Raw genomic sequence first — 25,773 nt, forward strand, 5'->3', positions numbered from 1 at the left:
GTCTTTGTTTTGCACTTTATAAACCCTCCCTGTAACAGTCTAAGAGGCTGGGAGCAGTTAAAAGAATCAGTGAATGATTAATGTGAAGAAAATGAATAGTAAAAGTATTTTTCTGTATTTGCCCTTTGAGCCTCATCTTGTTCCGTCTCCTCTTTGTGCTCTCTCTCTTTCCCCTCATATTCCTCTTATTTTCTTGCGGCTTTCTTGTGTGCTGCATCTCTCGCTTTCTCTCTGCCTGCCTCTGTTTCATTCTCTCTCCAGGTTGATCGACTGATGGAGTTGCATTTTAAGTACCTGGAGGCCGTTCAACAGGCTGACAAGAGAATCGAAGGAGAGAAACATGTAAGCAGCTCTCTCTCTTTTTTTTTTTTCCTTCCCTACCTCTCATCCTCTCAATCTGTCGCCTCCATCCTCCTCTCTGCCTCATTCACACTGGCTCTGTATCATGCAGCTTGTGGGATGTATGCGTTCAGGTGAAACACTAACGTTTTCAGCCACAAAGTAAATGTCATCAAGGAGTTGTGTCTGACCAAGACATTACAAGTATTGTTCTACTGTATGATTTTGATATTTTATTCCGACTGTATGAGCCCGACCTGACTAGTACCGTGATGAATTGATCAGAAGACTGTCTGTTTTGGAGCTTAACGGCCAGTAACTTGATCAAGTTTGATTCTGAACTAGTTGTAGCCTGAGAAATCCCCCTGACCACCACAAGCCATCACCTGTAAGGTCATTAATGGTATTATTAATAATTACCGGCCACATAAACCTAATCACTGTCAATCATTTCCTTCCAAAAAGTCTCCCAACATTAAGTTTAAATTCCTCCGTAAGTCATTACAACAACTTTTAATCTTAATGAACCTTTCATATCGGTGTGTTGATTTGGATCGGTCCATGTTGTTGTTTTGACCATCAAGTGATTATGTGCTCTAAAACAGGAACAGGAGGTGTTGTGGCCCTTTTAGGAGCTTAACAGCCTAACCTTTTACGGATGGACTTCACCAAGGTTTTCTTGTTTAGTCTGGAGCTGATGCATCACTGCAGCAGAGGAAATTGTGTCTGGAATGTGATGTGTGGGAGAAGCAGGTAAAAAAAGTAAAAACCTGCTGCACTGTTTTGTCTGACACATGCGGATGGCCAGAGGCTGTACCCCGGTCAGGACGGGGAGAGAGGGTGAACAGAGAAACACAGATTAAAAGATTCAGACTCCCCTCTACAACACCGCAGCGTGTCAGAAGAGCAGCACCACAACAGTCTGTTATTTTTTTTACATGACTTTACCTTTCTGTTTCATGTACGTCCGCCCTTATTTTTCCTGGCTTTTAATGGCTTGTTGCAGCTCCAGGCCGGTGAGATATAACTGAAGCGGCCAGTCATAGTCATGAAGTCGGCCTTTACATTTTCAGTTTGCAGAAATATTCCAGTCAAAGGATTTCTAAAAGTTTTTATTGTCTTTGTCTTCAATGTATCACTGGGTGAAAATGTCCATCCACTAGTCATTCAGTCTAGTATTCAGTCCTACAAGCAGTATTTCATTAAAACACATAACAGGATATCAAAGGGGTGATAACACCCTTACTTGTCAAAACAGAAAATGGCAGATGAAACAAATGACTTTTAGTTTTAAGAACTTTTCTTGGGTCTCATCTTTCAAACCTGTTAAGGAACAAATACAGCGGGAATGATAACTTCCCATTAGAAGATAATAAAAGCATGGATTTCATCGCCTCCTACATTCCTGGTTCTCTTCATCGCCAAGTACATTTAAAATAACATGCTTAAAATAGATTATAGATCTTTAGATATCAAACGCAGTCCCTGTTATAAAGGGAGGGGAAACGTGATCATCGTCTCTTTGTGGCAGATAAGATGCACAGTTCAACACAGAGTCGCATCCAAAGCCGGGAGGGAAAAGACCAAAAAAAGCCATCACAATCCTGCTGATAACAATATGACAGTTTACAGACGGATGGAAGGCTTGATAGCTGTGTGTGAGGGCCCTATTGAGCTGTGTGTGTGTGTGTCAGTGTGTGTCAGTGTGTTGAGCTGTGGGCTAGACAGACCGATGGAGGGATACAGATAGAAGATAAGTGGCCCGGCAGGGGATAATGGCTTCAACGGAGAGAGAAAGAACAGAAAGGGTGGAAGACAAGAAAAACATAAATGTAGATACACTGTAAATATCAGAAGAGGATGTACAGTTAAAAAGAAGAGGAGTGTGTGTGTGAAAAGGAGAAAATGGAAGAGAGAAGGAATTTGAGTGAAAGAGGAGATGTGAGGGGGAGGGAGCTGTGGGTGGAGACAGATAAGTGTGTGATTCCTATCTAAAGATGACAGGAGATTAATTTCTCAGACAGACATTGCAGTGGGATTGCGAAGAAAAGGCCAGACAGTTTGACATTTTTTCTCCCCCTCCTTTTTTTTTTCTCCCTTTTCTCTCTGCCTGTCTTCTTCTGTCCCCCCTCTCGTCTCTTCCACCGGGATGGGCGAAAGTATGACTCTGTGATACCCTGGTGATAAGAAAGCTTGTCTGCGTATGCCGCTATCTTTGAAGCCACACGGTTAGCCTACCCCAGTTCAGAGCTGTACTGTGTGTCCAGCATACACGAGGCAGGAAGTGATAAAACACCTATTTGTGGCACAGCAACAGTATTCTATTCATTATAAGTTTAAAAAAAAAAAAAGAAAGAGCTATTAAAGAGAGCTGTAATATCCTATTAACCTTTGACCACCACAGGAGCATGACAAGCTCTCTCAGACTGCTTGTACTATAAAAAAAAAAAAAAGGATGAAAATGAACACGTTGTATATGTGTGAGTAGGGATGAGTGATTGGCTGAGTGCACGGCTGGTTGTGTTTTTTTTTTTTTTACTATTATTTGGGTGATTTTTATTATTAATTTATTTTGCGAATTTAATTCTTTACCTCCTCAAGGATTCAACTCTGCAAATACTGAGCAGTGTGTCCGAAGAGATGCACGTCACTGTTACAAAAGTACAATGAACGTCAGTACACATGGGTATGTCGTACTTTGTATGCGACTCTGGACAATCCTAAATAGTGGACTTTGTATTCTGATTTCTGCAGTGATTGCATTTGCTGAAAATGGCATTTGGCCCCGTGCGAACATACACTACTCACAAAAAGTTAGGGATATTCGGCTTTCAGGTGAAATTTCAGGATGAACCTAAAATGCATTCTAACCTTTCCAGGTGAACTTAATGTGACCTTCTCTAAACCTTTGAATGCACATGTCCAACTGTTCAGTGTCTCAGTACTTTCTGCACAAGTTGCTGTTCTCTAACAAGAAGCTTAACAGCAACATTCACAACAGGTTTGATCCATGAATCCACCAATACATTTCCTGCTTCAGTTAGAACTGGTATTTAAACAGTCCTCCTCATCCTGCTGTTCACATTCTGACATCATGAGACCAAGACGACACCTAACAGTTGATCAGCAGCACCTCAACACTGGAGGCTTCAAACAGGAAGTCCTCAGACGGAGGTGTTCACTGAGCTTAGAGGGTCACAGAGTGTCATCAGGAGGTTGGAACAGTGATACAGAGACTGGAAGAGTCACAGAAAGGAGAGGAGTGGACGTCCTTTGGCCACATCCCAATTTATTGAGGCACTGAAAATGTTTTGTTGTGGTATACCTACCACTGTTGGTAGATTTTCTTTCAATAAATTATTTAAGATGAATAAAATTACCATTGCATGCTTCTACTTTAATGCCCTACTTTCATGATATAATATCACTGTAGCATTCACTTTTTACATTTTCCATATATTTCACCTGAAAGTCGAATATCCCTAACTTTTTGTGAGTAGTGTATCAGCAATCACTAGTTGTTGGTAATATATTGCTCAAGCCTAGTATGAGCTGTATTTTAGGAACAATTATCCATCCAAGTCCTATACTGAGCTGAAATTAAAGACAGATTATCTCATCTCATGAAACAAATTGTTATTGAATATATATATATATTTTTTTAATAGTTTTGAGGTCTGATGGTGTTTCACCAAGCTAGTTTGAAGAAATGTTTTCTTCTTGTTGTTTGTTGATGGGTATGTTTTGCAGTGTATTGGTTCCTCTTCTGATGTATTGTTTAAGGTCTAAATGAGACTGCTGTAACACACGGCGTATGCCCTTTCTTTCTATGCCCCATTTAAACACCACCCCCCCCCCCCCCCCCCCCCCCCCCCCAAAAAAAAGGCTCTGGTTTCATTCGTACTGGTACAACTGTAATAGTGAAAACACCCAGATGATACTGTAAGTCTGTGCGAATCAAAGCCTCCACCGAGTGTCACATGTTATGTTAAATACAGCGATAAAGATGGCAACCCAGTTCTGTCCAGCGCCTCAGCTGAATCGGCTGCCGTCAGCAGTGATGTTTTATCTCTCTGCCGTGCCTTTCGGTTTCTCCTAGTTAAGCCTGTTTTTAAGGGGCGCTAAGCAAAATGTTTTTCCTCTGCAACATATTACCCACAGATTTCTCAGGAGGATAGCAAAGAAAAAGCTGCTGCTGCTTTTTCTCTGCGTCTCCAGCTCGGTCCCTTTTTAATAAGCTGCTTATTTTCCTCCCACCTTGGTATCTCTCTTCTTTCCTCTCTTTCTGATTCTCTCCTTCTCTTCCTTTAAAGCTGCTTCTCCCACCCTGCTGTATTTCTCATTCGTGACTCTCTCCCTCCCCCATCTCCTCTGTTTCTTTCATCCCTCTATTCCTGTCTTTTACACACCCCCCAACATCCATTCCTCTTCACCCCCCTCTTCTCTTAAGTGTCTTGTTTTTCTCGCCCTATGTGGTCTCCTTCATTTTCATATCCTCTCTTGTTTTTTTTGTTTTTTTCTTTCATCTTCCCTGCGTCCTTTACTGGCTTGCGATCCACTCAATTACAGCTGTTCTTCTCTTGTCTTCTCTCTCTGTCTTTTCATCCTCCCTTCATCCCCCATTTCAGTCTTGCTTTCCCATTATTTCCTCCTTCGTCGATCCTCCCTCCTTCCTCCTCCATCCAACCAACCTTCACTTCTCTTTCTCCACCTCTTTCCCTCCAAACCTTCCCTCTGCTCCCAGCTTGTTGGTAACCGCTCTTAGAGATTGATGAAGCTCAGCAAAACATGGCCGAGGCCGACCTCAATACTGTAAAATGCCTGAGTGCACTTTCCTGGCACCTAAGCACCCAGTTGTTGGCTGTAGCCTGAGTGTACAGCAGAAATGGGCTGGTTTAGCACTGCTGACAGTAGACATTTTCAACGAAAGTCTGTGTTAAGTTGCAATTGGTTTTGCACCTGGATGTGATATATTTTGTTTTCTTAAATGTCTTCCAAGAATATATTCTGTCATCCATCTTTCCCTCAAAAATGACTATACAGCTCTACATTTATAGTTATTTTTAGGTGCACCGGTGGTTTAAAAAAAAACAACTCAAGGGCATAGACAAAATTTAGAGGAGCAGAAATGTTTTTTAAATAACATTTGATTTACCAAATTTTTATATTAGTAATGACATACAGAGGCAGAGGCAAGCTGATTTACGAGATAACTCAAGAAATATTTATCATTTATAGAACGTACTTCGAATTTGCGCTCCATAAATGCATCCCTTTAGAAACAGTGCAGAAGCTGCTAATAGCGATAGTGGTAATAGACAGCATTTTTTCTGAATCCTCTATCGAATCGTCTTATTAAGTCTGATTTTATTATATCATATCTTAATCCATTTAAATAAGTTGTTAAATACATTTAGGTTCAGCTTGTGAAGAAACTGAAGTTATAAATAACTCCAAGTTTTGTGCCAAAGATGCTACAAAGTGAAACACTGTAAATACAAACGGACTCTAACTAACTTTAAGCTATTCCTCTTCTCTTTCCCCCCCGTAGAGTTGGCCACTCAACTGTGTTCCCCACCCGAGTCCGCTCATGAACTCTTGTTGTTTTAACTGTGCACTGAGCTCATCGTCCGTTTCAGTTCATTCAGGTGAACAAATAGATGCAGACAGAAACCTAACAAATACCTCAGGGATGAGGGTCGTCATATATTGTCCATCACAGTCTCAGTGAGAAGTTGATCTCACTCCTCATCATCCCACTCTCAGACGTCCAAATCTCTCCTCTCCTCACTCAGATGACCATGACAATTAGATTTAATACCACAGCCCAGCAATTAATTCTACCTTTTGTGAAGGTTATATTGTTTACTGAAGGTTAGAAGCAACTCTCAATATGACACAACTCCATACATCACAGGCTAAACCTTCCAGACTAAGTCCGCACCTGTGCAGGCATGAATCCATAAAGTTAAATTACTACCTGTTTGAAACAGTTTCAACAAGAACTGAAAATGATAACCTTCATGGAGGTAGGATTTATATTAGACTGCATTAGCATAAATCTGCTATTTGTGTTTTCGGATTTTTCATTTTTACAAAAAAAAAAAAAAGACTTCTCGGATGAAGACTAACTAGTTGGTTTGGCAAAAGCACCTCTGGCTAACTTCCCATCTTCGATAAAGAGCAGCACACTGCCGCTTCCATTAGCTTTTCTGAGTGAACCATCCTGTGCTCCCCCCCCCCCCCCCCACACACAGTGGATGAGACTGAACAGTCAAGGTATGAACATCTCACAAGATAAATTACTGATGAAGTGCAGATTTGTTGGTTTGGGGCGAACTGTTTTCCACGGTTGTAACGTATGGACAGAGTTCAGCACAGACTGAACGCCTGGTAGCACTGCTGTTGTGCTTTGCCCCACTTTGTGAACAAACTCTAATTGATGTGCCCCCAAAGTGCAGGGCTGTTCTTTTTCTGGGAGATTATCATAACTTGAAATCAGCATGTTGTCTCGCGCGCTCACAAAGTTCCAGTTTTCTTCTCGAAGTTTACCTCATTATCAACCTCTGTATCTCTGATTTTTAATGAGGATATCTCTCTAACCTCTCTGTTTCTGGTGTTAGCTTAAGCCTCACAAACAGCATTACGTCCTACACACTCATACGCACACACGCTCACACACACACAGTCGCAGTGGTTTTTTGCAAAGTGCTGACAAAGAAATCACTTTAATTCTGCATCTAAGCATCCCAGCGGAAAAGAAAGCGCAGGAATAACAACCACATGCACACACAGTCTCCCACATAGGAAAGCAAACATATTTTCTCACAAGCAGTCATACAAATCCTAATACACATCTATTAAGGAACACACACCCTGATAAAGGCTCTTTGTCACATTTCTTCTATGTATGTTATACACAGTTTGTAATATGCTGCGCACACAGTCTTCCATAAATCATACACGCTCCACCACACAAACACACACACAACGTGGCTGAGTTACAGTAAAGGGACTGAGACTGAAAATCACTGCTTATTACTTTGTCTGTACTTTAGCCAGGCTGCCAGGCTCCCCTGAGGTTGCAGTAATTGACTTGTCCAATCCCTCCTTCCAACACGTTATTCTTTCTCCGCTTCCTCTGTCCGGCGTTTGCCAGAGGGACCGAGCCGCCGCACAAAAGATATTGGCCGCAATGTCAAAACTCGCAGGTGGACAAAACTCTGCCGCTGTAATGAATCCTGCCACACTGACCGCATCAGCTCAGGTTTTAATGTCCCAAATGTCCACTTTCACTGCTCACAATAATGAATATTTAACGCACTTGTCATGGCTCAAAACCTTCCTCTCCCCGAGCAGATTCAAAAGTCCAGCCTGATTCATTGTGTGTGTTTGAATATCTTTTCTCTGTTCCATTACAGTGAGGCTCCCTGGAGGGTGCAGCAATTGACTTGTCTAAGAGCTTAATTGAAAATGTTTTTTATTCTTTTTCTCCTTGACGTAATATAGTTATAGAGTAACGGGAGGAGTTATCACAGGTGTCAAGGATTAGAGAGGTAAAAGTCCCATATACACAATGTTAAGAGTTATAGTATGTAGCAGTGTGTCTCAAAACAAAGTTGAAATAGTTAAAACTGCTGGCTGTAACGTAAACTTATAGTGCTATTAAGCTATCCAGGAGACGCTTGGTGTTTCTGTTTTGTTTCTGTTCAAAGGTGGACACTGGCCTTTTATCCGAGACAGGGAAATGTCATTCATTTTGCATTTTGCCGTTTTAGATAAAAAGAGGTTTTACGGGATGATGGTGCTAGGAAACATTTTAGTTGTTATAGTTCTTCCCAACAAGGGGAACGTGAGTGTGTGTTCCAAATTTCACGGCAATCCATGCAATAGTTATTGAAATAATTCAGTCCTGACCAAGTGGTGGAGCGGCGGACATTACCGTCCATAGAGCCGCACCGCTGGCACGGCTAATAATGCATCCGGAATCAGTGGGTTCTTAGTTACACTGTCTAACTCTGCGTGGAGCTCAGACACAGATTTGGAGCACAATGAAGGTGACAGCAGGAAGCAAAGAAAGCGGTGAGTCTTTTTGATCCTCCACTGCAGATGTCATGAGACTCTCTTGCCTCACTTGACAAGCCACATTCACACCCCGAGACAGTAAAACTTCTACACTGAATATGTTTTGGGTCTGTATTTAGGTAGATTCTGTCTCCCTTTAGAGGTGGAGCTGATGAAGGACTTAAAACCATATTAGTCCCTGCCAAGTTAATACTTCCGAGCTTTCTCCTGTTCCTCCTCTGTCATTCTGACAACCACATCTTCCTCCTAGGCACATTCTTTGTGTGCTTAATAACCTAAACAGAGCCTCTGCCTTCAGGGTCACAAACACGATGCCAGTTTGGTTCTTGCATCCAAATCTTGACACACACAAACCATTTTGCCCTCAGTATGATATTAGACATCAGTAGTGTAAGCAACAGCAGTAGATATACGGAGCCTACTGAGTACGTAAGGCATCAGGAATGTGACATTTTTCTGAATTGCTGAAGGTTAACCAGGTGAATGCAGGTGGAGGCTGCTCATTTCTTAAGGTTTTAATTTCAGTCGCTTTTAAAGTGTACATTTAGACCGTTTCTAAGAAGTGGACATAGCGGCTGTGATGTCCCCCATTGGTTTGATCAGCATCACATCAACTCGGATGGTTCTATCTGGATGTTTTTCTTTCTTTCTCCTTCTCCTGTGTTACTTAATGCATATTTTATCTTGTCTCAGAATGAATATGCAATCGTGGGCACCCACATTGCAGGAAAGCATACATGCTAGTTCACACATCACAGACCAAGCAGCAGTCACATTGCTTTATATGGTTGGGATGATGTCCCATCCCTCTGCAGCTGAAACATTTGGATGTACAGTAAATGAGCACTCCGAGGTCTTCTCAGAAAACGCTTCCAGCTCTGCTTTGTGGCGGTGGCCACGAGCAGCAATGAGGTTGACAGCAAACACACTTACTTCCTGGGTTAGACAATGAGAGAAAATCCAAACAACAGGGTTTGTGTTGCACATTTGTGTACGCTGTTTTTCACACTTCCCTCAGGCGTCACATGTATGTATTGTGTCTATTTGCCATTCAAGCCTACATCCTGTGTATCTTTGCTGAGGTTGGATTGTGAGATTTGTGTAACTTTGCCGCCAGCTACTGTATTGGCTCAGAATAATGAGCAGAGTTGTCCTGGAAACTGAGATAATCTTTTTTCCTACAGGAAAGAGGAAACACAGTTTACATTCAAATAGCCTTGTTTCAAGTTTTGTGGATCTTTAATAGGCACTAGTTGACAGCAGTAAGGCCAGGCTTTGGGACTATTTTACAATGCGATAACTCTCCTCTTCGTAATAAAACAGAATACTGGGCCAGTGCTTCACCCAGAGGACACAGAGGAGACAAATGCCCTACATTCAATGGCTTTATTAAAGGTTCTTGTAATTATCTGCATTGTTTTTCATTTTTAACAAGCTACAGTTGACGGTGTACAGTAGGGTGTTTGTTCTGAAGTTGCATCTTGCTTGTCTTTTCTTCTTCTCCGAATGAAATCATTAAAGCAGACAGCCAGCTTTCAAAACGAATATGCTGTTTTGCATCCCGGCCCTGTAACCTGCAGCTCAAATGTTTCCCAGAATAGCGCTGCACTGTAGTCCTCAGGAGCTGCCCTTTTGATTGAGGCCTGTTAATGAGCTGAACTTCACAGCCATAATTGGGTCTTACGGTGTCATTGATCTTTAAGGACGAGGCCTTTTGAAAGTTTTAATTTTCTCTGAGATTAAATCATTGGGATGTAAATGTCATGTGTGGTACCCTTTTAGCACAACGCTGAAAGCTATTTGTTTTCATTAGCAACACTTTGAAAAGTTGCCCTTTTTCTTGATTTACTGTGTCACATACTGCAGCACGTTTGGCTTTTTTTTTTTTTTTTCATGTCGGGCCATCTACTGTTAGAGTGAAACAGAGAGAGACCGAGCAAACGTTAGGGAATCAAAGGCAGACTCGCAGTATGTACGTTACTGCGTCACTAAATACTCTGTTTCTTTCTATAAAGTAAACTGACTAGTTCAATTCTATTGGGAAATGTTAATTTCTGAAGGTTATGGATGAAATGTTTCATAAAACACTGGATGAAATGCTTTTTTAAGAGAGTGCTGAGACGCAGACTGTTCAAGAAATGCTTCGTTTGACTATAATAGAAGTCATTAGGGCTAAAGCATTTTCACATCCCTTTTTGACCCAAAATCATTTATTGTGCAGCTTTGTTACCAATCAAAAGTGACTTGCTCTATATGGCTCCTGGCCACAGCCCTACTCCTACTGCATGCCGTTTATGCTTCATCTTTAATATAGTAAATGAGCGTACAAATAGTCAACTTTGGATCCAAAATAGAAAAAGGGAAGATTTGAACGTGTAGTACGTTTATATGCTTTTGTTTTTCTCACAGCAGTAATTTAATGTTATACACTGTTGGCCTTAACTTTCCTTCCACTGTCCATGCATAGAGGTAACACAGTGTGACAGCAAAACACATGTGTGTGTGTGCGTATGTGTGTGTGTGTGTGTGTGTGTCTTTGTACCACTCCAATGGCTTATACTCCAGACTCCCCTCTCCCCCTCAGGTCTGCTTCTTAATCTCTAATGATGATTAATGTGGGCTCTGCACATATTGGCAGCGCTGTGTTATTGGCATACTGACAGTGTTGTTAAGATGGATAACTATGCAAGAGAGTGTATGTGTGAGCACCAGCAGCTGAGAACCTCCCCCCCCCTCCCCCTTTTTTGAAATCAATTGATTTGTGTGTCTGCTCAATGGAGAAAATAGATTTGTGGAAAAAGCTGAAAAACAACACCTAAATTAAACTTAGTCTCCGATTTTCTGTGTTTTTTTAATCTGTTTTAAGTGTTCAGAGAACAATAGAACCCCCCCCCCACCAAAGGTAAATTATAATTTGTTCACGTTGTTATGCATAAAAGCATATTCTCTTTTCATGCATGCTTATTTTTGTGTGTGTGTCTGTGTGTGTGTGTGTGTTTGCAGGAGATGGTTCGGCGGGGGGAGATCCTGGATGACAGCATGGAGGATGAGTTCTACCTTCGCCGCCTGGACGCCGGACTGTTCGTCCTTCAGTTGATCTGCTACATTATGGTGGAGATCAGCAACTCGGGGATATCACAGGTACACACAAACACACACACACACACACTGACGCCAGCTTGCCAAATGAGTTTTCTCTCTGATTAATTATTAAGACGTCCGATCAGACGAGCTATAAAAGCAGACAGGAGTCAGATGGTTTTTATGAGCACTGCAGCCAAGTGGCTCGTTCACTTCACCACAAGTCTGGCTTTCACTGGACTGTTGCAGTGACACTGTTTCAGATTGGACAGCGCACTTTGTACCTAATCCGGTTGAAATTTATTCCACTTAGAGATTTCCCAATTTTTTCAAAAGAGACAAAACCAGTTTTTGAAGATTTTTGTGAAATAGCATCTAAGCTTCAAGCCTCCATGTGGACACTGGTTGACGGACATTTGAGCCCGAGGACAGGTTGTCAGTTTCTGTGGTGCGTTACATACTGGAACACGTCATACTCTGTATAGCCAATGAACACGGATACATTTCTAATGTCAGCCGAGCTATTCATGGGTCCCGTTGTGGTGATAAAAGACCAGATTGTCAGTAAGCAGTCTTGTATCCTCAGCACACCATATGTTCGCCAGTGATTCATATTATAACAAGGAGTTATGTACTCATAGATGGGGCTGGGCAACAGCTAACCCTGCCTTCCCTCTTGCTGGTTTACTGCCTTTGTGGCTGTTTGATTTGAACCAATATGACTAAACTATTTTTCCTGTCTGTCCACACAATAACACCACCACCACCAGCACGTCATTCACCAAAAGTTCCCACCAGAGAGCACTAAAGCAGGGAGCACTGTCACTACAGGAGATACATAACATGTTCATTTTGTCGTTTTGGTAAAGGCAGTTTTGACCAAACTAGCAAACAAGTCAACACAAGGATATTTACATGTACATGTAGCGTGTGATGAGTTCTTAACGTGAATCTTAATTTTAGTGTGAATTTGAAAATTCAGTATGTTGATCCTCTGTTTCTGTTTCAGCTGCAGCAGAGGGTCCACCAAATTCTCAACCTGAGAGGAGGCTCCGTCAAAGTAGTGCGCCACATCATGAGAGGTGAGTAACTTGATTTTCTTCATGAAGAAAGTCAGGTGTCAAATAAAATGGAGCACTCACTTACAGCCAGCTTTAGCAAGAAACATATAAAGGCAGTGCGAGACATTACCAGTGTATGTGCTCTAATGGCTCCTTCGGCTAATTGCTCCTAATGTACGTCATTTACAGCTTTTTTCACAGTTTTAATTCAACACAGTCGCTGCACAGTTGTAACTCTGAATGTCTGTTCTCTTGGGTAATCTGCTGTTATTGCAACACTTTTTCCAGATGTTTCACAACAAGGGATTAAGCCCCCCTCCCCACACACACACACACACACACTACTGGAGGCTTTTAATACAAAACATATGGAGGAACATGAACAAATTAATGAAGGAACGTGCTAAAATATGATATACTTGTACAATGGGGGGAATTAGTAACAGTGTTATGTCTCTCTAAAGGCTTTTATTCAGTTAACTCATCTTCTTAATATAACGTAAATGTAAAAAATGACTTTATATGCGGTTACTATCAAAACACATACCACCTATACTCCATATTTTGCATTTGGGTTGAAAGAATGAATGGATTTTACACACCAGGATTATTTTTGACCTGATTTAACAAACCCAAGTTGTAGTGTCTCAATCTACATCAGATCCACAGGTTCATCTGGCCCTGGTCCAAAAGCACAAATCCCCCTCATGTGAGAGAAATGGCAAATAACAAATGTTATGTATGCATTATGTATTACAAGGCAGGGCAAAAATAGACATAATACCTAAAGAAGCTGCAGCTACGCCTAAAAGAATTTATGACTTGCAGGGAAGACACATTTTAAAAACATCCTGTTTCTGGGTGTTTCTCGATCTGGCAAGGAAACCAGATTTCTGGGGGAAATGTTGGTATAATCACTGGTCTTTGGCTGTGGTCGCTGTGTGATAACAAGCCCACAATGTTCTCCTGCCAAAGTGTTTGCGCTGGAATATAATAAAAAACTATGAATAATGTAATTCTTCCTTATTCTATCAAACAGGGCAGAATTAAAAACGGTGGTGTCAGAACGTCGCTCTTTGTTTTTACATCCATTGTTCAGTGCATGTTTCTGTGCAGCACGTCCCTTCAGTGAATGTGTACAATGAACCACACAGACCTCACAGTCCCTGAGGGTCATTTGATGTAAAATGAATAGAAAACTAATTTGATCTTAAATCAATGGTAGCGGCATCTAAACACGCAGCATCGGAAACATTGCTTTTTATTCACATTACCTGCGTACAGATGGTGAAACAATATGCAGGAATGCATCCTGCCGTGCAAATATGCATTGAAATGTAATCATTGTGAGAGGAGCACACACCGTCTTTCTGTCATTCAATCTTTTTTTCCCCCCCCGTCACAAAGATTTTCTGTCCTGCCGTATTTGTTTTCTGTTTGGTTTTTCAAACACCTGGCAGGCGTGTCATTTTCTGCTCGTCGTGACATCCATCCTTCCTGTATCATTGTCGGGCAAGGCTTGAGGACGAGCCTCCATTCACACACCCTCTGGCTCTCGGTGGCATGTAGCTCAGGAGATAGAGCCATCCGTCACGCATGGCGGTGCCAGCAAGCGTGGCAGTTCTCCAGTCCTCTCTCTCTCTCTCTCTCTCTGTGTGTGTGTGTGTGTGGGAATGTGCTCCTAAATGTGCCGGTGTGTCACTCTTGTTTTCATCTGTATATTTGCATACTCGTGTGCCTTGCTTGTCCACTTGTTTCCACAGCGCGTTTTTGCTTACTAACATGATTTTTTGTTTGTGTGTGCATATAATACTTGCTGTTAGCATATTTATCCATGCGCAAATACCCTTGCCTGCTTTCATGTGCATAATCTCTTATATTTTAACATATCTGTGAGAGAAATGCAGTTCTGCCCTTCTGCGTGTATATTTAAATGCAACACTTGTACATATTAATTTGCATGTTGTGTGTACTTGTCCTTGCATGATCTTGATGTGACTTATTTATTTACAAGGTGTGTGTGTGTGTGTGTGTGTGTGTGTGTGTGTGTGTGTGTGTGTGTGTGTGTGTGTGTGTGTGTGTGTGTGTGTGTGTGTGTGTGTGTGTGTGTGTGTGTGTGTGTGTGTGTGTGTGTGTGTGTGTGTGTGTGTGTGTGTATCTGCACTGTGTAGACCCAGTATGCCACAGCCTTTCTGTGTGTGTGGCCCGTACCGTGTGCCCTCACCCTTTTCATTAGGCCGCACTTTGGAGCCCTCCCACATTTTAAGTGCGCCCGCCCAATGTGAAACTGCAGAAAAAGGTTAAGCACATGCAGAGTGTGTCGCTGATGCTGCCGCCTTGACCTTAATGCCTTCAGCTCGCTGAATGAGAAGCAGCTCTGCAGGAAAGAAGGTTTTGCACGCTGGAAGGAAGATTACTGATTTCACCAATGTTATGAAAACCTCCTTCAAAGTTTTCCAGAAACTTTAGGTGGATTGTATCACAGGTAGTTAGTAGCATAGTCATAACAAGATGTTCATTCTCTCTCTTTGTGTTAATTTAATAATGTTTCACCTGTGAAGGCCTCTTGGACTCAGACTGACTGTAAATAATGTATCTAGCCTTTTAGATAATGCAAATTAGGCTTGGAGAAACTACATGACCAGAATAGTAATAGGGGACATTCAGGTGATTTCTGGTGGACTTGTTGCAGTCCACTGCCCTGAGCAACACCAAACCCCCCCTCCCTTCTGACATCACATCGCTGGGGGGGGGCCAGGGTTTCCAAAGTTTTACAAACATCCGGCAAGCACCTCTGAAGCAATTCCGACTGTTTTGGTTTCCTGGACCAGTCACAGTGCTGTTATTCAGAACCGTGGTGGGTGACATCTCCTCAGGAGAGTGGCCCTGCATTGGAGTCGCTGTACGCCACGCATCGCCCATAGACACCTCAGCCAGTACCGAAGCATCACTGGCGGTAATGTTGCAAATCATTTAAGGATAAGGTGGAAATGAATGCTTTTCCAACCAATGAATTCCACAAAAAGACAGAAAAAAAAAACTATAAAAAGAAAATGTAATTGGACAAACTTAGCTAGGTGATACAAACACAGAACCCTGTGTCCACCTCTACATGATGACCCTTGATAGATTTCAAATCATTACAGTACAATATGGTGCACCTGGTGTCCTTTGTGGGCTAGTTTCAGACTGAGGTAACTGTTTTAAATGAGTTGTGGTGTCCCAGCTGCTGCGTGTAATCACACTATAAGTCCCACAGTGGGCCCCTCTCCTTGGCTGCAGCTTCTGCTGCTGCAGCAGCACAGACTGCTCCTGGAAATGATTCTCCTTGTACTCATGGCGAATCAGTCCCAGTCACTGACCTGAGTAATGGCGATGCTCAGTACTGTATTGTCCTCTGCCGCGTTGCCGTGGTGACGGAAGGAGAGAGTACCAGCATGCCAAAGAAAATGTTCTGCAGAGAGTTGAAGAGTCACCGAATCTCTGACCTTTCTGTCTGTGTGGCAGACTGCACCGCCATTTATAGACACACACACACACACCGGCACAATGACAGGCTGGCAGTGAAAGAGGCTGTAGCTTTTCATGCTTTTGTTGAGTCGTTCTCTGTGTCCCCTTACCTGCTTTTCTCAAGTCAACCTTAAAATTCGGCCATTTTTTAGTTCAGTAACATCCCACCACTCCACGGATCAAACTCAAATCCCAGTTGCTGCCATTCAAGGCTGCTGTGGAGGCTGCATATCTCTGTGCAGTGGTGCAAACCTACATCCCATACCTCCAGATAGTGGTCCAACCTTCCACTTTTATAACTACTTCTGACTTTGTGGTCTCTCTTAGCCCTGATCTCCTTAGAATACCCAACGATGCGCTGACCTCTGTGGTCCAGAGTGGACTTGAAAACTGAAAACTTTTATCTCAAGAAACTGTTCACGGCTGCTGGTATCTGTATCTGTAAAAACATACCTGCCAGATTTCTTTCTGTACTTCTGTCATGCAAGTACATTTACTCAAGTGATGTATTCAAGTAATTGTGAACAACTTTTACTGTACTTTGTACTTCTAGTCCACTAAATGTCATGAGAAACATTTCTTTATTATTCCACTTTATTTATTTCACTGCTGTGCAACAGTAACATGCCTACACTGGTGGTTACAATATTATCATGTCATACGAATGACGTCCAAAACTACAAAATAAGAGCCTCGTTGTAAGAAGCCATATTTTTAAGTAAATATGTGTTAGTATGCTCTTCCAGTGCTCATAAAGCAGTGGTCCTCGCCAATATCTCTCTATATCCCATTAAGTCCGTCACTATCCTTAATGTGCTGTCTAATAACATAAAAACAAGCCTCCCCCCTGAAAAAAGCAAATCTCCTTGGTGTCTTTGAAGCCATGTTTTTTTTATTCTAAGCCCCACAGTCTCTTGTCGGGAAAGCCCCCTTTATTCTCCCCTCTCTGAAGCTTCTCCCAGAAAAAAAACGTAGTTGTTCTCATCTTCCTTTCTCGACATCCCTGGGTTTAATGTATAATCCTTGCCTCAGAGGCTGGCTGAGAGATGGAGCGATAGCCCAGACTCCACCGGGGCTGCGGCAGCTGCAACTTTCTCTTTCTGCACATTAGACTCACAAATCGACCGTCGGACGGTCTCGGAGGCCTTGTGTGGGAGGCAGCTTCACGAAATGAAGAAAACAGTCAAACGCTCAGAAGCACTCAATGAAGTACGAGCACTGCGCAGTATACCTGAACTGGCTACTGTTCTTAGCCAGAGGACATGGTAGATTATAGGACACTCGCTGCCATTGAATATCTAGGCATATTTGCCAGGAATAGATCCTTTTATTACAAAGATGGACAGACTTGAGGCTGTCTAGACTGGAGAGGCTATTCAGTCATAGTAGTTCTTTAATGCACCGTGTCTCTCAGCGTTGTGCGTAGTAATAATACAAAGAAAAGCTTAATTTTACTCTTACTGAAAAGGCTTCACTCCTCCCTGAAGTTATAGCGTTTCTTTACTACTTCTTTCTCATTGTGTAGTATTTTAAATCGGGGAAGGAGAAATGATTCCCACTGAAGAAGGCTGTATTTTTAACCTGGAACTGCACTAGTGGCCCAGACCATTACATCAAGTTCACTATGTGGCACTTAGTTTGTGGTCATTTGATTTAAAATCTATTATAATCTAATGTTAGCAGTGTAACTGAATACACATGTAGTAATATTCCACAGTTATTTTGACCTCGTGATCAGACATTGAAGCCTGACACCTCAAAAGTAAATGGAGTTTTTAGATTTCATCCGGAGATGCCACAGCCATTTCCAGAATAATCCAGATATAGTTTTTGTGTATAAACAGACACAGATAGCAGCTATGTGTCAAAAAGCTAACTGGCTAGTTTCTGTGGGTAAAATTGTAATGAGCTGATGGACAGAAAATGAATGGACAACTAATTGGATTGTAAATTTCAAGCAGAAATGACAAACGTTTGCTGCTTTTCAGTGTTTTATATCATTAGAAACTGAATACATTTGTATTTTGGGAGTGTTGGTCAGTGTATGTTCAGCTGCTGATCATATTCTTCATAATCTTTTTATGCCTTAGGAGTAGTGAAAAAGCACAAAGGCACTCAACTTTTCCACTTTATTTTTGATGATCAAATAACTCTGAGCTTATTCTGCTGAATAAGTCGGCCCTAAACCATGTATTATTTACCCTCTCAGATTGTTTCCCCCCTTCTGTGCTTTTGGTTGATGTTGTGAGTTTGTGGCTCCCAGGATGTTCCCTGTAACCTCCGAGGTCAAACAGCCAACTAACCCTCTGTCTTGTGTTTGTCTTGTGCAGAGTACGCTGAGAGCATCGGAGATGGAAAGACTGAAGAGTTCAAAGAGGCTGAGCGGAAGAGGATCATGGACCTTCTAGACAGCTTCTAATCTCACTTTCTTGCCCTCTTACACACACAAACACATGCCCTCAAACACAAACAATATGTTCTTACATGAGAGAACATTCTAAGTCTAAGTCTAAGAACTAAAGGCAGTGGTCTGTTCTCCTGTAACACTCTGTAGCTGAAGTCACTGGGCTTCTTTACATGTACAGCAATACTACGATTACTTATCCTTTATTTACGTATTGTCATGGTAAAAAGAAATGTAATTCTTCAAATAGTCTGGTTTACCCTTACCACTTGTTGGAAAAAAAAAGAGTTCTAATTCATCTAATAAGCACAATCTATACGTTTCAATGGTTGCCGTTCATGTGAAGCCGCTCACTGCAGAAACAGGGAGCTGAGTTTGGAGAGCAGAAGATTGCAGCACGACTGAAACACAAAGAACAAGAGGAGCACTCGGAGCTGTCGTGTATCTTCTGTACTGTGGTGTTGAACACTGCGGGATAATTACTGACAGACTTTACAGAGATCCGCAAACTTAAGATCTCTCCCTCGGCTGTCCCACTTTCACCTGGTTTGTTTGTTTTGGATTTACGTGAAAAATATTTTCTAATAAAACATTTGGTAATAAATTCCCGACTGCTTGTTTGGTGTGTTTGATTAATGTCACGGTTCAGTGAGCGAGATTGGCTCAGCTTGTTTATAACCGTCTGCCTACGCTTGGTTACTGTTGCACAGATGGAGACAACAAACCTGTGTCTGCAGCTACCTTCACAGACGGCGAATCCTCACAGAAAGGCAGACCTGCTTCTTCTTTATTTGTCTGAACCCACCCACTGCTGGTTCTCAGCAGCCTCCTGGAGCTCTCAGCCCACTGCTGTTTTTCTCTCTCTCTCTCTCTCTCACCGCTCACACACATCACTGTGGAGGTGTATTATTCCAGAGCTGTACACACAATTGTACTTTATTATTCTCCCTGTCCTGTACACCGTACTTCACGGTATCTTTGCTGCCTTTATCCTGAGGAACAAAAGAAAAACACTCCCAATTACTTGTGCATGTTGAGTGTGAGAGATTAGTGCAGAGAGGAAATGGAAGACGATGTTTTGCGTCGACTTGTGGTGAAGAGATTACCCACTATTTTTAGTCTGATATGAATCTCATTTTCTTAGCAATCAGTAGCGACAAAACGTGCATTAGGAAAAACAGTTTTCTAAATATATATCAGATTATTTGTTGTAATCAGAGTACTGGCAGCTTTAACACCAAGATAAGACTCTACAATTAGCAGCCATCTGATCCGTGTTTCTCTGACTGTCTAAACCAGGAGGTAAATGTGCTGTTTGCTAGGGCTGGCCAAATATAATCTAAAATGTATATTAAAATACATCATAACAAATGTCTTCGTAAAGTAAATGCAATAAGTATTTTTATGCATTATTAGAGCGTAACATTTTCATTGCCTTAGTTTTTATGTCTGCAGTATAACCAGTTTTTATTTAGACACAGACTTTATTGTCCCAGAGGGATATTAGTTTTTACTGCCAGTGCAACACAAGCACGTTGATGTAAACACAGCAGGATACAGATAAAGACGCTACCTACAGTCCCCACACATATGTTCATACATCCAAGCTCACCACAATGCGAGCGAGGCACTTTGTTCAATACTGCAAAGGCAGAGAGACAAAAACTCCAGAGGCATTTTAAGGTCTCGTATCTCCGTTCACACAGCGGTAATGTGAATACGTGATTAATCGGTGTCATTTGCTTTTTGTGAGTGCCAAGAGTGTGATGGCTGTTATTCATTCTGAGAGTCTGGGTGTGGGAAGGCAGATGATTTAAGAGGCAGTATTGGCAATGAACATATCTTGGACCACCACCTCCGCCATTTACAAGCCACACAATAACACAATCAGAGTAACTGATCGAGGCAGCGGTGGCACAGTGAACTCCTGTGTTCTGTGAGGTAAAATCGTTGTTTTCGTCAATGGAGTCTGGTGGCTTAGAATCAAACAAAGAGAAAGAATGACTTGAGTTCCCCGTGGAAAGGCTTGTCTGACAGCAATGTTGAATTAGAATATTCTAAATATGGTATACACTTAAACTGATAATGATTTATTTTTTCAGTTGGGCCTTTTTCTAGTTGGCTAACGTGTATTTTGCTGCCGCCCTCATCCACAGCAATACCTTGCTTAGCATCTATACCACAACCCCTGTCTGCTTCTTTAAACTGGGGGTGTGCTGACCACAGCCTACTGTAAGTAATACACTAACTATGGATAGCCACTTCAAATAATCCAAACTATCCCTTTAACTGTCTGCCGTATGAACCACTTGAGGCTTCTACTTGTAGTAGTGTTATTTCTTTAATATATTGCTGATTTATCAATCTCTCATTTAGTGTACCATTCCCTCTCTGGATCCCCGGCAATCATCCTGGCAGGAAGCGGCAGGGAGGGAAAAGGGAGCCGCCCACTGACAGCTGTCACATGTGCTTCCTTTCCTAAGTATCTTGACAAACTCTAATATCACTCAGTAACTTATGGGTACAGCAGCAGGGCATCGTTTGCATATTGTATTGGCAGAAGAGGCCCGGCCCCATGCATCTCTTATCAGTGATTATGACTGTGGCGTGTTTAACAGCGGTTGTACAGCAATTTCACAGCCGAGAGGAAGGAGAATAATTGTATTTTCCGAATGAGTGAGTGCAAACACTGTGCACTGCTGTGCTTTTGGGTTCCTCTCTTTTACCAGGGACTGAGAGGAGAAGGTATTCTATTATTGAGAGTGAGCCCGGGGATTGATAAAGTGTGTAAAACAGGGGCATTGCAACTTGAGGCTTTGATGTGTAAAGGCCTCGACATGACGCCTGAGAAGTGTAAACCAAGCTCAACAGTAACATCTTGATGAGTGTCAGTACCTGTGGAGTTAAGAGATGCATTTATTGTTTCATGTTAGTGTATATGGCTCTTTGAATGGCAGTTTGGGCCCGTCAGCCTGTTCCCGACATGGTCAGCATTGTCGTGAGCATGTTAGCAGGCCAACAACGATGAGACCGCATACAGGGGATGAAGTCTGCAGACTGATCGGCTGGTGTGGGGAAAACAGCTTGTCCCTGAACATCAAAAAAAAAACTAAAGAGCTCATCCTGGACTTCAGACGGAACAAGAACGAGCACCTGCCGCTGAGGATCGGACACCAGGAAGTGGAGCGGGTGTCCAGTTTCAAGTTCCTGGGGAGTCACATCAGCAACGACCTGAAATGGAGCATCAACACCACTGCTGCAGTGAAGAAGGCCCACCAGAGACTGTACTTTCTCAGGTCACGCCGCCAAAGTAAGGCCTGCAGGATCATCAAAGACATCACTCACCCCTTCCGCCGTATCTTCTCTCTGCTGCCCTCTGGAAGGCGCTACAGGGCCCTGAAGTGCCGTACGGCAAGGCTGAGGAACAGCTTCTACCCCTCAGCTGTTCACGAGCTGAACTCTTACCCCCCCCCATCCCACTGCCCCTCACCTCCACCATCTGAACTGCCCAAGGACTTGTTTTCTTTATCACTGCATTGCACCTTATTTCTCATGCACTTCACCACTGTATTTATTTGTTGGATATCTGCCTGTGTGTGTGTATGTGGGAGTGAGTGATTAGTGAAGAGCTTTTAAATTCCGTTGTATTGTACAATGCAATGACAATAAACTATTCTATTCTATTCTATTCTAAATATTAGCATTTAGCAGCAGAGCAATAATTCAAAACGCAAGAAAAAGCAAATAAGACACAAAGCGACAGCATATTTTAGGGCCTTCCTAGTGTATCTCAATGGCTCCCTCCACAGACTGTATATGAAGATGGTTGACGTGATAAAACATCTCAGTCGCCCCAGGGTGGCTTGTTGCAGCGTCGGTCACAAGCCCCCTCCGTGTTAGCACGTATGGGCCCAACTAAAAAGTCGAAAACATTTTCCCAAAGTTGGTTTCAGTCATTTTAGGTAGTTCTTACCACTCTGGTGTATGTTCAAGTGTTCATTTTTCTGATAAGTTTGTTTTTAATTAGTGAACCTGTGATTGAGTGGATTTATGGGTGGGAGGTAAGATTTGAATTAAATATTCGAATTGTTTCAACTGGCTTATTAATGTTTTGTAACTACATCATGCACAACTTTAGTCATGAATCATCTTATTTTACAAAACATTTGTGTACATTAGAATATATTGATTTATAGCTGAAACTTAAATATTTCATGTGCTGCTAGTTAGAATATTATATATATATATATATATATATATATACACACGGACAAGACTAAGGAGATGATAGTGGACATGAGGAAGGAGAGGAGCCCTCATCAGCCACTGCTCGTCCGAGGTCAGGAAGTGGAGAGGGTAAGCAGCTTCAAATACCTGGGGGTCCACATCAACGAGGACCTCACCTGGACACTGAACACCACACAGCTGGTGAAGAAGGCCCAGCAGCGGCTGTATTTCCTGAGGAGGCTGAGGAGGTTTGGCATGTCGTCAAAAATCCTCACCAACTTCTACAGCTGCGTTGTTGAGTCCATCTTAACCGGCTGCATCACCGTGTGGTACGGCAGCACCACCATCATGGACCGTAAACGCCTGCAGAGAGTGGTGAAGACTGCGTCCAAGATCACCAGGCCTCCCCTGCCCTCTCTGCAGAGCATCTACAGACACAGAGTCCACCGGAGGGCTGCCTCCATCATCAAAGACCCCACCCACCCCCAACACAAACTGTTCACTCTCCTGCCCTCAGGCCGGAGGTACAGGAGTCTGAAATGCAGGACGTCCAGACTCAGAAACTCCTTCTTTCCCTCCACCATCAGGCTCCTTAACAGCCGATAGGAGTCACAACTACCTCTAATCTGCACATTCATCTGCACACTGACTGTACTTTGTTAAGTTGCACATTTTGTAAATATATTTATATGTTAAGCAATAGCAGATTATTTAGCAATAGTAGTTTATATTTATATGTTTTTATATTTTATTCTATCCTCTTCTTTTTCACTCTTTGGCATTCAGTGCAGATGGCAAAGTAAGATTTTCATTGTACAGGGAAACCCGTTTCTGCACTGTACACTTGACAATAAACGCTTTGAATCTTGAATCTTGAATATATATATGTAAATCTAGCAAGAAAACTTCATGGTAAAAACATAAAAAAAGTTGGAAAAACCTCAGGAAGGTCAAGTCAGTGAGGCACCCCCCATCAGGACGGCTAAAAGCAGCACGATGAGTGGGACAGATGGCTCCCACTTGTGTCCACTGCCAGGTGAGATGACTGTATGTGACAGGTGTCTACGCTAAACCCAACCAGCAGACTTGAAGCTGACATATTCAGCCTCAATCGTGGTCATAGAGGCACTGAAGTCAGTGTAATGATGCTGACAGCGTAAGAGGCCTCCTCCTGTATTAATAGCTGCATAAAGTATAGACAGAGATGGTGGAAGACCTGACTGGACATACTCTAGTTCAGGGGTGTCCAAACTTGTCCAATTTTCATTGGCCCGCAGGAAATTCTAAAAATGTATTGGAACACGGCCCACACATGGAACCTGCCCTGGACTGTGTTGTACTTCTTAGTCTCACCGCTAGGGGGAGTAACGGTCTTGAACGAGGCAGCTTCTCTATAAAATGAGTAATAGAAGAAGAAATCTGCTACAGGTGATCCAACATGGCAGAATTAAGGAAACGTAAGAGAGCGAGTGAGTTTAGAAAGTTTCAGACATGGTGTGCGATGAGAGCACAGCTAATAACTAATGACGATCACTTTTGCATTACGAGGAGCTGCTTGATGTTAGCAGTCTAAAGAGCACCACGACGGGTGAGGATGTTTTTGAAGCTGTGCCAGATGCAGTTGGCATGATCGGAGTTAAATGGGACGAGCTGTGTGGAGGTACGATGGATGGGGCTCCAGCTGGGACAGGTGAGCGCAAAGGAATCTACGGTGTCCATCGAGGGGCAAGAAAGTGGAGGTAAGGCTGTTAATTCGAGTACCAGGGCTTTAGCACAGACTATTTCAAGCTTCCCTCTCTGATGCTGATGCTGGGGGGGGGGGGCTGCTCTACCATTCTCATGTGCGCTGGCTAAGTCGTGGCTCTGTGCTACAGCGGTTTTATTCCCTGAGATCAGAAATGGACCAGTTTTGAAGAGAGAAGGAGCTCTTCATGAGCTCAGTGACTCACTCTGGTTGGCATTTTTAGTGGATCTCACTGATCACCTGAACAAGAGCCTACAAGGCAAAGACCAGCTTGTACCACAACTAATAAATGAAAGCCCACTAATGGAAAGGCTGTTTTTTTTTCTTGAATCATATTCAGTTATCAAGCAGAATTTACCTACATTTGATTGATTTTGCCAACTTTAATCCACTAGAGGTGAGGCGATATACATCACCTCTAGTGGATTAAAGTTAGCAATATAGCTCACTTCTAGTGAGTGGCCCAGCCCTTTGTATGTTTTTCTGTGGCCCTCAGTGAAAAAAGTTTGGACACCCCTGCTCTAGTTGGTCTGCAACAATTGAATGTATTTGAATTTGGATTTTCAGATTTCTTTAACTGCCCAGTGAAGTTGAGTCCAGAGTGAAACAACTCTGCTGCTGATTTTGTCTTTTGTCGGGACAGCAGAATCTCATGGAATGATGAAACCTAAATGTCATGTTAGGTTGGTCTTTGCCAATTTACATGCAGACAGCAGCGATATTAAGAGCTGAAATCAATCAAGAATTCCCCCTTTTTTCTTCAACATCATCAACCTTGTGTTGCAGCCATGCAATTGTGTGAGTTCACTGACATAAGGCCGTCATCACTCAAACTCATGGGCTCTTAACAAAGCTGTTAATTGCTGCCACAGTCCAACTGTCAGGCTGCGGCAGCGGTCAGCCCAGGGCCTGAGCTCAGCTGTCGTTGAAGTTATCTCCACCAGACTGGTTACTCTCGCTCCCTACATGTTATTGGAAACTGCGAAAACATTCCCCATGATTATTTTATTGGGGCAAAGTAAAATATTGCGAAGCCGCCTGGTAAATGGTGCCCATTTGATGCCCCAAAGGTAAACTGATCACCAGTTGGTGATCATCGTTAAGACATCCCAATCTGTAATAGAAACAAAATGTCAAATATTTTGTCCACTTTTCCATTCTGACCACCCTTTCTGTTGTTGCTCTTTCTGTTGACTGTTATGTAATGTTGAAGGAACAAGTTTGTGCAATTTCCATCATCATTTTATCGAATGCTGTGTCTCAAACTGAAAAAGCACATGGACGTCTGTGTTAATGGCTTTTATTAAAGAGGGTAATTGGAG

General features: G+C 42.5%; 1 protein-coding gene across 1 annotated transcript in view; it reads left to right on the plus strand.

Annotated features, from left to right (window-relative positions):
• ctnnbl1 (catenin, beta like 1) overlaps nucleotides 1-19,084 on the plus strand; it is a 49,155-nt gene extending 30,071 nt beyond the window's left edge. Inside the window, exons 13-16 of the mRNA XM_070839619.1 lie at nucleotides 262-342; nucleotides 11,428-11,565; nucleotides 12,515-12,587; nucleotides 18,407-19,084. Coding sequence (XP_070695720.1) covers nucleotides 262-342; nucleotides 11,428-11,565; nucleotides 12,515-12,587; nucleotides 18,407-18,495 — 381 coding nt within the window. The 3' untranslated portion in view covers nucleotides 18,496-19,084. The remainder of the gene's footprint in view (nucleotides 1-261; nucleotides 343-11,427; nucleotides 11,566-12,514; nucleotides 12,588-18,406) is intronic.
• Nucleotides 19,085-25,773: the final 6,689 nt, after the last annotated feature.

The sequence above is a fragment of the Pempheris klunzingeri genome, chromosome 11 (assembly GCF_042242105.1).
Source record: "Pempheris klunzingeri isolate RE-2024b chromosome 11, fPemKlu1.hap1, whole genome shotgun sequence".
NCBI lineage: Eukaryota > Metazoa > Chordata > Actinopteri > Acropomatiformes > Pempheridae > Pempheris > Pempheris klunzingeri.